This window comes from Schistocerca cancellata, chromosome 2, assembly GCF_023864275.1.
Source record: "Schistocerca cancellata isolate TAMUIC-IGC-003103 chromosome 2, iqSchCanc2.1, whole genome shotgun sequence".
In the NCBI taxonomy this organism is placed as follows: domain Eukaryota; kingdom Metazoa; phylum Arthropoda; class Insecta; order Orthoptera; family Acrididae; genus Schistocerca; species Schistocerca cancellata.
The window spans coordinates 1038757273-1038770644 of NC_064627.1; the positions used below are offsets into that span (position 1 = coordinate 1038757273).

The window sequence follows — 13372 nt, forward strand, 5'->3', positions numbered from 1 at the left end:
GAATGAATATTTCGATGATCGTGTGATTGCTTTGGGCTATCCAAAACATACAGGAGGCGGCGTGGATTGGCCTCCCTATTCGCCAGACATGAACCCCTGTGACTTCTTTCTGTGGGGACACTTGAAAGACCAGGTGTACCGCCAGAATCCAGAAACAATTGAACAGCTGAAGCAGTACATCTCATCTGCATGTGAAGCCATTCCGCCAGACACGTTGTCAAAGGTTTTGGGTAATTTCATTCAGAGACTATGCCATATTATTGCTATGCATGGTGGAAATGTGGAAAATATCGTACTATAGAGTTTCCCAGACCACAGCGCCATCTGTTGTTGAAAATTGTAACTACTGTAATTTCGAAAGTTTGTCTGCCTGAAAATGTACTGTTGTCCCAAGCATATTGCAACAAACGGTGTATTTCTATCACTGCTCGTTTAGTTTTTATTGCCGTTTCAAATATACCGGTCATTTTTGAAACACCCTGTATATACAGTATCCACTAACAATTATTCTATCTACTTGTTATTGGAAAGTTTTACTTTAGGTAGAACTCTTCATACATCTTGCTCCACTTTGCCCAGATGAACTTTCAGAAGAGTCAACAAAAATATCTCTACAGCCTTGACAACTTATTCTGCTGGAATTCTAATTTAGATCATGAAGTTGTGGAGAGATAGCGTATTCCACAGATATCCCTTGACAAATGGTTCACCAGTATTAATTCTCGGTCATGAATAGCATCATTCCTGTTGATTTCTGAGATTAGAGCCCACACAGAGGCATACCGACAATCCTTCTTTCCATGAACAAAACGAGACTGGTATAGAAGGGAAAACCGATAGAGGTACTCAAGGTACCCTCTGCCACACACCGTCAGGTGGCTTGCGGAGTATGGATGTAGATGTAGATTTTAGTAGCCAGTTTCTTGTAGTCATTTTTCACTTCAGTGTACCTAATAGTTGGTATATTTGTAGCAAGATTTAATCATTATTCTGTCCACTCTGCCCCCTGAGAGAGAGAGAGAGAGAGAGAGAGAGAGAGAGAGAGAGAGAGAAGGGTAGACCACTTACCTGTCAAAGCTGCACCACAGTCAATATAGTAATGTCAACTAAAATATCAGTTCTGAATAACACAGCATTTGTCTCCATCTGCAGAGCATTCTACACACAAATCTTGAAAGGAAACAACCTAAAGCCAACATTTATCTATGTATGCCAACTAAAACGGACACTGCTTCCAATGAGAAAGTAAGAGTAACATCAATAATTATGTTTTAAGAGTTCAATGCTCCACCTACCTTCCTTAGTTGGTTTGTAAAATACAGTGTCTGCAGAAGAGAGTTCATGTAGCACGTAGCACCCTGATTCTTAAGACCTACATATCCTGTATGTTTCTTCGAATCCCAACTCACGCCATGTGGTGCATCAGCCTGGACCTTAACCTAAAACATGATGGAACAGATAATAAATACATTATCTCAAAGATATCTATACTAACATCTATATTAGTTATGCAATTATCAGTTTAGCTCACACTTTATCGAAGATACACACAGTCAGAACATATTTTGCTATTCACACAAGCAAAACGAAATTAGGTTAATCTTCACAGCTTAGCAGTTGGATCACTGTCATACTGCTGAATTATTGTATGAGTCAAGGTAAACACTATGTATTAACATTACTTAGTAGCCAGTGACAACAGTATGCAAAAAAATGCTCTTCTGCACATTTTTTAGCCTACAAAACATACTGTTGTGAGGGTCATTCTGAAAGTTTTAAGAAAGTAATAACTTCACACCTGTTCAAAGCACCGAAAGGATATTTGAATCCAACCAATGATAGCAAATGCTGTTGACTGACATCATTTAGAGTACCACCTACTTGTAACCTCACTCTAAGAGTTCTACAAGAATGTTCCCAAGACAGTTTTAAGGAATGCTTCGCAGTCAAATAAAAAATTATTCCCGCAAATAATTTCTTTCCTTTAGGGAGGGGAATATACCACATATGGCATTTCAGGAAGGCACACAAATGTTTGGATTTTGTTTTTCAAACCATAGAAACTCCAGGCAGGAATATCAACAATGTAGGAAAAGATAGATGGCAGCTTACTGTAAAGAAGACACATCAAAGTAGCAGACAGGCACGATTAAAAGACACTCGCGTATACACACATAAAAAAAAGTTTTGCATCACCTCGGTACCGAGAGTTCCGGGAACCTGTACAGGAAATTGGAATAGAGATCAACATAAACATCATTTCCACCCTTCTTATTGCTCAGGAAAACCACACATTCCATGTCGTACCACCATACAGCGAGACCTTCAGAGGTGGTGGTCCAGACTGCTGCACATACCAGTACCTCTAATAACCAGTAGCACATCCTCTTGCATTGAGGCAGGCCTGTATTCATCATAGCATACTATTCACAAGTTCATCAATGCACTGTTGGTCCAGATTGTCCCACTCCTCAACGGCAATTCGGCGTAGATCCCTCAGAGTGGTTGGTGGGTCACGTCATCCAACAAACAGCCCTTTTCAATCTATCCCACGCATGTTCAATATGGTTCATGCCTGGAGAACATGCTGGCCACTAGTCGAGCGATGTCATTATCCTGAAGAAATGAAACTTCCTGGCAGGTTAAAACTGTGTGCCCGACCAAAACTCGAACTCAGGACCTTTGCCTTTTGCGGGCAAGTGCTCTACCAACTGAGCTACCGAAGCACGGCTCACACCCGGTCCTCACAGCTTTACTTCTGCCAGTATCTCTTCTCCTACCTTCCAAACTTTACGGAAGCTCTCCTGCAAACCTGCAAAACTAGCACTCCTGAAAGAAAGGATACTGACTAGCAGAAGTAAAGCTGTGAGGACCAGGCGTGAGTCGTGCTTCGGTAGCTCAGTTGGTAGAGCACTTGCCCGCGAAAGGCAAAGGTCCCGAGTTCGAGTCTCGGTTGGGCACATAGTTTTAATCTGCCAGGAAATTTCATATCAGCGCACACTCCGCTGCAGAGTGAAAATCTCATTCTGGAAACATCCTGAAGAAAGTCATTCACAAGATGTGCACGATGAGGGTGCGAATTATTGTCCATGAAGACGAATGCTTTGCCATATGCTGCCAACTGCACTATCAGTCGGAGGATGGCATTCTCGTATCATACAGCCATTACGGCGCCTTCCATGAGCACCAGCAGCCTATGTCGGCCCCACATAATGCCACCCCAAAACATCATCAGGGAACCTCTACCTTGCTGCACTCGCTAAAGAGTGTGTCTAAGACATTCAGCCTGGCCGGGTTGCCTCCAAACACATCTCCAATGATTGGTTGAAAGCATATGTTACACTCATCAGTGAAGAGAACTTTATGCCAATCCTGATCGATCCATTCTGCGTGTTGTTAGGCCCATCTGCACAGCGCTGCATGGTGTCGTGATTGCAAAGATGGATGTCAGGAGTGCAGCTGAGCATCATGTAGCTTACTGGGCACAGTTTGAGTCATAACGTGACATCCTGTGGCTGCACGAAAAGACTTATTAAACATGGTGGCATTGCTGTCAGGGTTCCTCCAAACCATAATCTGTAGGTAGCAGTCATCCACTGCACTAGTAGCCCTTGGGAGCCTTAGCAAAGCATGTCATTGATAGTTCCTGTCTATCTCCTCCATGTCCGAACAATATCCCTTTGGTTCACTCTCAGAAGCCTTGACATTTCCCTTGTTGACAGCCCTTCCTGGCACAAAGTAAGAATGTAGACGCGATCGAACTGTGGTATTGACAATCCAGGCACGGTTGAACTACAGACAACACAAGCCGTGTACCTCCTTCCTGGTGGAATGACTGGAATTGATTGGCTGTCGGACCCCCTCCATCTAATAGGCACTGCTCATGCGTGGTTGTTTACATCTTTGGGTGGGTTTAGTGACATCTCTAAACAGTCAAAGGGACTGTGTCTGTGATGCAACGTCGACACTCAACGTCTATTTCCAGGCGTTCTGGGAGCTGGGGACTAAACTGCCGACACGCATAGCACCAAGACGTGGAGCACGGAGGTGGGGAGAAAAGGAACAAAAAGTAAGGGAGCGGAGAAAAACAGGAGGATGTGTTGGCAGCGGACTGCAAATAACCAAGTGGGAGACAAGAATGGGGACGAGATGATACGACATGGGGTGGAAACTGTTGGGTGGAGGGTGTGAGGACAGTATGTTACTGTATGTTGAGCCCAGGATACTTACAGGAACAGAGAATGTGTTGTGAGAATAACTCCCAGCTGTGCAGTTCAGCAATGCTTGTGGTGGAGGGAAGGATCTAGATGGCTTGGGTAGTGAAGCAGCCATTGATAAGTGTGTTATGTTCAGCTGCATGTTGTGCCACAGAGTGGTCTACTTTGCTCTTGTCCACAGTCTGGCAGTGGCCTTTTCTCCTGGTTGACAGCTGATTGGTAGTCATACCAATATAAAAAGCTGTGCAATGACTGCAGCAGAGCTGGAAAATGACATGGCTGCTTTCACAGATGGCCTGGCTCCTGATGGGGTAGGCTAAATCTGTGACAGGAATGGAATAGGAAGTGCTGTTTGGGTGGCTTCGACAGGTTTCACCTGGGTCTTCCACAGGGATATGATACTGGTGGCAAGTGGGTGGGATTGGGAGTGGCATAGGGATGGACTAGGATGTTGGGGAGGTTGGGTGGGTGACAGAAGGGGGTTGGAATTATCTCAGGTAGGATGTTCCTCATTTCAAGGCATGATGACAGGTAATCAAAGGCCTGGCGAAGGATATGGCTCAATTGTTCCGGGCCGGTGTGGTACTGAGTGATGAAGGGAACATTCCTTTGTGGCTGGTTTTTGGGGGTGGTGGAAGGAATGGGGCTGTGAGAGGAAATGGCATGGGAGATCTGTTTGCGGACAAGGTCTGGAGGATAGTGCCTCTCTGTGAAGGCCTTGGTGAGACCATCAACATACTGAGCACAGGAGTTTTTGTCACTGCAGATATGCCATCTCCAGGTAGCCAGGCTATATGGGAGGGATTTTTTGGTGCGAAAAGGGTGACACTTGTCAAAATGCAGGAACTATTGGTGGGTTTAATGTGGACAGAGGTGAGGACAGAGTCATCAGAGATGAGGAAATAAACATTTAGGAAGGTAGCACAATGGATTGAGAAGGACCACGTGAAGCAGATGGGAGAGATGTTGAGGTTGCGAAGGAACAAACATACCGTGTCTTGGTTATGGGTCCAGATAATTAAGATATCATCGATGAACCTGAACCAGACTAGGTGTCTGGTGTTTTGGGAGGCTGGGAAGGTCTCCTCTAGATGGCCCATAATAAAGGTTGACACACAAGGGTGCTGCAGATTTGTTTATATACCCACCCTTCAAAGTGACAAGTAGTTGTGGGTTAGAAGCAAGCTAGTAAGGTGTTTGAGGAATGAGGTAGTGGGTCTGGAGTCTAAAGGACATTGGGAAAGGTAGCGTTAAAAAGCATACGACCATGGCCATGAGGGATGCTGCTGTATAGGGAGGTGGCATCAACACTTTGATGTGGGAGGGTAGATTACAGGCTATTGGTTGGAGGTGTTGGTCAATGAGTACCGAAATTCTTTCAGTGGGGGCACAATAGCCAGCCACAATGGGGCATCCAGGATTGCTGGGCTTTTGGATTTTGGGGAGCATGCAAAAGGTGGGAGTGTGGGGTGTCATCGGGGTGAGGAGAGAAAGGGATTCAGTGGAGATGTTCTGGGAAGGTCCTAAAGGCTTTAAGCAGGGTCTGGAGTTTGTGTTGGACTGCTGGGGTGGCATCACTCTGGCATAGTTTATATGTGGAGGGGTCAGACAATTGGCACAGGCCTTCTGCCAGGTAGTCACTGCAATACATAACAACAGTCCTGAAACCTTTGTCTGCAGATAGGGTGATTAGGTTGTCATTTGTTTTGATGTTGTGTATGGCTATTCTTTGTTCTACTGAAAGGTTGGTGTTCTGGGGAAGGATGATGATGCTAAGTTGGAAATAAGGAATTCCTGGTAGGTGACCAGCAGGTGGGTAGGTGGGAGGATCACAGTTGGATGGTGGTATGAACTGGAAGAGGCAGGGTTCAATGTTGGAATTAGGGTGGTTTTGGTTTCTTCCCAATCCAGAATGATTGTCTGAATGCCTCTGTATGTGCAGCAATTATTCTAATCTTATCCTTGGTATCTGTATGTGACCAATATATGGGGGAGTCAAGGGGGGGGGGGGGGGGGGGGGAGTCTTAGTATATCCCTAGAACCATTTAAAGCCAGTTCTTGGAACTTTGTTAATAGACTTTATCAGGATCATTTACGTCTGTCCTCAAGAGTCTGCCATTTCAGTCCCTCTAGTATCTCTGTGACACTCTCCCATAGGTTAAACAAACTTGTGCCCCTGTCTGTACTGTTCACTATCCTGTTAGTCCCACTTGGTAAGAGTCCCACACACTTGAGTAACATTCTAGAATCGATTGCACAAGTGAATTGTAAGCAATCTCCTTTGCAAACTGATTGCACTTCCCCAGTATTCTACTAATGAGCCAAAGTCTACCACCTGCTTTACCCATGATTGAGCCTACGTGATCATTCCATTTCATATCCCTACAATGTGTTACACCCAGGTATTTGCACGACTTGCCCAATTCCAACAGTGACTCACCGACATTACGGTCATAGGATACTACATTTTTTTCGTTTTGTGAACTGCACAATTTTACATTCCTGAACATTTAAAGCAAACTGCTGATCTCTGCACCATTTTGAAATCTTATCAAGATGTGGCTGAATATTTATGCAACTTTTTTCAGATAGTATTTCATGAAAGATAACAGCATCATGTGCAAAAAGTCTCAGGTTACTATCAATCACGTCTGCAGTGTCAGTAACATACAACATGAACAGTAGGATTCAAACACACTTCCCTAGGGCACACCTAAAGTTACTGCTACATCTGACGGTGACTGTCCATCCAAGTTAAGAAGTCCAAGGTCCTCAATCTAGTCACAAATTTTACTTGATACCCCATATGATTGTACTTTTGACAATAAGCATAGATGTGGTACTGAGTCAAATGCTTTTCGGAAATCAAGAAATTCTGTATCTACCTGACTGCCTTGATCCAAAACCTTCAGAATGTCATATGAGGAACTGTGAGTAGAGTTTCACAGGATTCTAATGTTTTGAGAATCCATGCTGGTTGGCACGGAGGAGATACCTCATTATGTTTGGACTGATGATGATGATGATGATGATGATGATGTTTGGTTTGTGGGGCGCTCAACTGCGTGGTTATCAGCGCCCGTACAATTTCCCAACCTTTGCTCAGTCCAATTTCGCCACTTTCCTGGATGATGATGAAATGATGAGGACAACACAAACACCCAGTCATCTCGAGGCAGGTGAAAATGCCTGACCCCGCCGGGAATCGAACCCGGGACCCCGTGCTCGGGAAGCGAGAACGCTACCGCGAGACCACGAGCGGCGGACGGTGTTTGGACTAAGAATAAGGTCTAAGATTGTATAACAAATCACGGATGATACTTTTGTGAATCACTTCTTCTAACCTTCTTGCAGAAGAGTGTGACTTGTGCTTTTTTTCCCCGAAGAACTGGGCATGGTTTCTGCTCGAGGGATCTACGATAGATTGTAGTTAAAAGGGAGGCTAACTCAGCCACAAATTCTGTGTAGAATCTGACAGGAATTTCATCGGGCCCAGGAGCTTTGTTCAATTTTAAGGTTTCACCTATTTCTCAACACCACTAACACATATTTCACTCACCTTTTCAGTGGGACGAGGCTTAAATTGGGGCAATTCTCTTGTGTTTTCCTTTGTAATGGAACATTTTAAAATGGAGTTAAGCATTTCAGCTTTAGCTTTGCTACCCTCAATTTCAGTTCCTGTCTCATTCACTAGGGACTGGACACTAAATCTGGTATCACTAACAGCCTTTACATACAGAGTGTATACGTGGACAAGGAAAAAAAAAAAAAAAAAAAAAAAAAAAAAAAAAAATCCCGGATTTCCTGGTTAAAAATACACTTCCTCCCGGATGAAAATACACTTTAAGTGACAGTACTCTTCCTCGGCACTGTAAAAGTCATCAATCCTTTGAATGTTTATGGTTTTATATACCGACGGATAATTTCCTGGCACTTTTGAAAACGAAACTCAGGAGGAAAAACATGTTTTGAAAGACCTTTGATGTGCAGCACCGTGTACTCTGCATATTTTCGTATTACGAAGGTATAAATTTGAATTCCACCAAATATCGCATGTCACTTTCCGAAGCATTGAAACTGAAATTGCGATGTGCTTTTGTAAGAGTCAGAGCTCATTCACTTGATCTCGCCAGCTGATGACAGCAATAGGACACGTGATGATGTCAGCCAATAGCAAGATCACTCTTAAGTAGCACGAATACACAAATAAGAAAAGTTAATGGCTTAAATTAATATACATAGCATTCACATATAATATTGGTCTCTAAGATTAATAAGTTGGAAGGGAAGCTAAGCTTCCACATATAATGTTGATCTTTTTTGTGCGTGTTGCACTTTAAGATACACACACAAATGTGCTAGTAAAATTTTTAATAACAACGCAAATGTCTCATCTCCTGGGCTCGAAATACTTCTAAATGGTCATCCTCAAAGAGTTGATTTTTAAATGAGAGTCAAATGCTTTGTGATTTAAGAAATTCATTGTACATTCTCGCACATAATTCATCTTGCATAAAAGGAAATCTGCTTTGAATTTAACACTTTTCAAACCACCATTCACAATATTTTCCTGCAACCTGTTAGAAATAGGTTCGTTTCAGCAGTTGCAAGAAAGCGCCAGATAACTGGTGTCACCGCGCTTGCGCAGCTACGATGACACAGGAAGCCCATATGTTTGTACGTGTAAAACATTAAAAGATATTACATATGTCATAAAAGAAACAAGACATCAAAGGATACTTCAAGAGCATCGGGATTTCGCGAACCATACTAAAGTGCATAATTCAGCTTAAAATGCACATCCGTATGTAAATTTTCTTGGAGTACCAGTACTCATGTTTGGTTCTTTATTATAACCTAATGCCATACGTGCACTTGAAATGAAGCGAACAGTTGAAACTAGCCAATAGTGTGAAATTAAACACTTCGTTTCAAATAAATAGACTGCCTCAATAGAAAGGATTAATAACAGCCAAATCTCTTTAGCAAACCAGCAAAAATAACGTCATTGTTCTGTAAGGCGATTAATGCTTGACTGTCAAAGGTGGAAATAAAATCTGAAACTTAACATATTCTAGCCTGCCGTAATTATGCGAATGTATTTTAAATCATTTTATAGCTCCCGGCCACAATAATCCGTTATGTTATCATTTAACGTGAGAGCAATAAACGAAGAGGAAACAACAAAATCACTGAATGTAAAAACAGATCACGTGGAGACAACCCACCTCCCCACCACAACTCTGACTGTTCTCTGCATCAGCCCCGGGTCTATGATATTTCTGAACCGGGGCAATATTAAGTAGTGACGCCCAGCCACACTTCCGTAACCAGAAGCGGGAGAAGGCACTACTCACACGCAACAACTGCGCATGCGCAAGATCGCGCCCGCAACTGCTCAAATGAATCTAATTTAAACAGTTGTCACATCACACTCATCGGTGGCAATTTGTTGTTATAAAGCATTGCATAGTGTTCCCAAAGCCTTTGCCACGCTTTACTGTTGGCAGACGCTTGTACGAGCACTGTTTTGTTGTATACGGCGCATTTCCTTTGCAACTTAAGTTTTATTTTCATTTTTTTTCTCCCGTTCATGTTTTGTTGCTGAAGTATCATTCTGCAGTAGCAGGATACAATAATATCCTTTATTAGAGTATTGGTTCTTACCAGTCAAAATCACAAAAATTTAACTGAAAACTAAAACAATGAAAAACTCTCAGAATTCTAAACAATTCCCGGGTTTTTCCCGGATGGAAAAATTCCCGGGTTGAGTACACCCTGATATATGACCCAGAATTTCTTTGTGTTTTGTGAAATATCATAACATCTGACAATATTCTTCTACAGTAGTCACTCACAGCATTACACATTGTTCTCTTGAAGGCCAAACATTTCTTTCAGCATCTCTCTATCTGTAGACCTTCCCCACAATCACTTCCATTCAATGATACTGTGTCAATGTTCAAAATAAATAATTCTTGACCAATAATACAGATTCAAAACTACACAGCAGGGCACACTCACATGATGGTAACCACAAATACAAAATAATTTAGGACAAAGTGGCATACTGTCTTAGCAGTAAAGTGATCGACTTTTACATTTTTTTAACAGTCAGATGAGCATTTCAGAATTCAGTTACAATTTCTAGCACATGTCAAAAGAATATAAAAATCAAACAATGGAAAATCCAGGATGGACTGTAACAATGATATGAGAAGGAAAGTTGCCACTCACCATATAGCGGAGGAACTGAGTCACAGGTAGACACAACAAAGATTTTCACACTTACTTAGGCGCCGATGTCTGTAAAAATACGGGCGTGCGCAACCTGCCCGAAAGTCCTAGGCCCATAATTTTACGGGCGCAGGTTCTCGTTCTTCCCCTTCCTTCCTTTGTGTGTTCTTACGGCTCCCGCTTGTTTGGGAGGCGCTGCATGGACTGTAGTTCGAGTATTGGTCACTAGATGGGGCGGGCATGCTGTGGAAGGGTGTGCTTCCGTTTTCATTTGTCGTGTTTTGTGAGCGGCGATTTTTTCCCGCGCGGTCTCAGTAGCGTCGACATGGCGAAGCGTGGCTTGATGGACGAAGAAATTGCTCACGAGTTACATTGTGATTTAGAAGAAAGTGACGTTGATTCGTCAGAGGAAGATATTGTAGATGACTCTGATGATGATGTGGACTATGTTCAAGAAGAAGTTTCTGGCAGTTCAGGTAAAGAATTATGACAACAAAACATGTATAATTTTTGTTCAGATTGTCACTGAAAAAACACTCAGACGTAATTACGATTTTATTTGCAAATACTACTCTTCCGATAGATTCAGAATAAGAGAGCAAGTGTCCAAGCACTTCAGCAGCAAGTAATCCCGTCTACATTGTGCCTGAAGAACGAGCGAGGCTGACGGCGAGGGGGAAGCCGAGACCTGTGCGCCGCACCGATTCTGATGGAGGTTGGACGACTACTGATCGTGCACCAGATATTGATCTATTCTCAGGACAATCCGGAATATGCAATGTTGTCAGTTTAGACCAGAACAGTGCACCTCTAGAATTTTTCTCATATTTCCTGACAGACAGTATGATGAAACATATAAAGGAACAAACTAATCTGTATGCTCAACTATGCATCAGGAAATTACGAAGCACAAATTCCCTTTCACCCACCTGCTCATTATCAAAGTGGAAAGGAGTTACACTTATGGAAATAAGGAAGTTTCTGGCAATTGTAGTCCGTATGTGTGTGTAAATGTGAGGCCACGTATACAAGAGCACTGGTCCAAGAACCCTGTTGTGTCGTGCAATTTCTGTCCAAACATCTTGAGCCGTGACAGATTTCTTTCTATTTTGAGAAACTTCCACATTAGTGATAATTCCTTAGCTAAGAGGAAAGGAGAAACTGGCTATGACCCACTGCACAAGGTGAGACCCCTTCTAGATAATGTGTGTGCTAATTTCCAGCATGCGTATACACCATCTCAAAAAATTACAATAAATGAAGGCGTGTGTAAATTTCGAGGTCGTGTGTATTTCAAACAGTACATGCCACAAAAACCAAATAAATACGGTATCAAACTGCACATGTTTACGCGGGTGAAAGGTCTGACACAATGACTCTGGTAAAGACATTGCTTGCAAATCTATCAGGAAAAAGCTACATTCTGTTTACGGACAGATTCTACACAAGTCCAATACTTGCTTCAGAACTGGAAGCTGCAAAAACTGCTCTTGTGGGAACAAGAAGAAAATCTCAGCAGCGATTGCCTCGTGCTATAAAAGATCCGAACCTTCAGCGAGGTGAACTTATTTTCAGGCGTAAAGGAAATATGTTAGCACTGTGTTGGAAGGACAAAAGAAATGTGCATATGATAAGTAGAAGGCACACTGCTGAGATGGTCACTTTCACTGATCGGAGAGGAAGAGAGAAGTCAAAGCCAGCCTGTGTAGTGGACTACAATAAAAACAAGTTTGGTGCTGACTTATCAGATCAGATCAGTGATTGTCATACGGCGCATGTTATACTAATGGTGATTGTAAATTCCTGCATATTATACAATAAGGTTACTGGAAAACACCTCATAACATCTCATTTCATGACAGTTATCTGTGCAGATCTTGCACAAAGCAAAGATCTTGAACCCCGACCTGGTCCATCTGGACTCTCAAGACTATCAACTGGAAATCATTTCCTGGAAAAGATTGAGACAGAAGTAGGTAAGAAACTGAAACAAAAACAGTGTGTCGTGTGTTCTCTGAGAGGAAAAAAAACTGACTGGAAAAGTGTGGCGAAAAGACACAAACTACCAGTGTAGTGAATGTAAAGTAGCATTGTGCAAAATGCCGTGCTTCCAAATTTACCACACAAAGAGCAAAATTGCATCCTAAAATAGTTACAGGAAGTTCCTGTAGATAAGACATACTGTGTCCATCATAATTACAATTTTTGTGTAAAATAAAAAAAAATTCCTTCTAGAAAATACAGTGAATATACCTTTGACCAGTTTTTCCTTTTTTCAAAAACAATGTTATAATAATAACGCTTGTCAAAAGTATGTATTAATTCAAGAGAAAGGTATTATATATGGTTTTAAACAAGAAAGTCTACGTCTTTCAATAAGAGTAATTTTATTGCTATAACTGAAACCTTTCACGAGTTGTAGTAGTTTAAAATACGTTAAAAATCAGCCAGGCTTTATGGTAGACACCCGCGCGCAATGGCTCAGGACCGAAAGTGTTAAAGCTTTCAGGCAATGGCCTATTGGCCGAAAGCTTTAAGTGTGAAAATCTTTTTGTTGTACCTATATGCGACTCAGCATCTCCACTCTATGGTGAATATAAAAATCACCTTCAGAAGGACAAATAACATTAAAACACAAATAACACTTAAGTTACTGAAGAAAGAGAGCAAGTACGAACAGCAGGAGATTGTAAGATTTCAAGCCACAATGGAGATATGAAATATACAGGCCAGAGAGGTAGAACATTCAATATATGATCGAAAGAAAGCTCCTACCAAAGTAATAAAACTGCTTTAGGCGCATATTTTGCTATGGAGAATAATCATATTGGCACCAAAATATCTTCCACACTAAGGAAACAACAGGTGGAGAAATGGAGATTTTCATTTCATGAATGAAGGAACATGATAAACTGCTG

The 13372-nt window shown here is 42.1% G+C and overlaps 1 protein-coding gene across 1 annotated transcript in view; it reads right to left on the reverse strand.

The window, feature by feature from the left end:
• The window catches only part of LOC126163012 (ubiquitin carboxyl-terminal hydrolase 7), a 230674-nt gene that overhangs the window by 203856 nt on the left and 13446 nt on the right, over positions 1-13372 (reverse strand). Inside the window, exon 6 of the mRNA XM_049919876.1 lies at positions 1296-1439. Coding sequence (XP_049775833.1) covers positions 1296-1439 — 144 coding nt within the window. The remainder of the gene's footprint in view (positions 1-1295; positions 1440-13372) is intronic.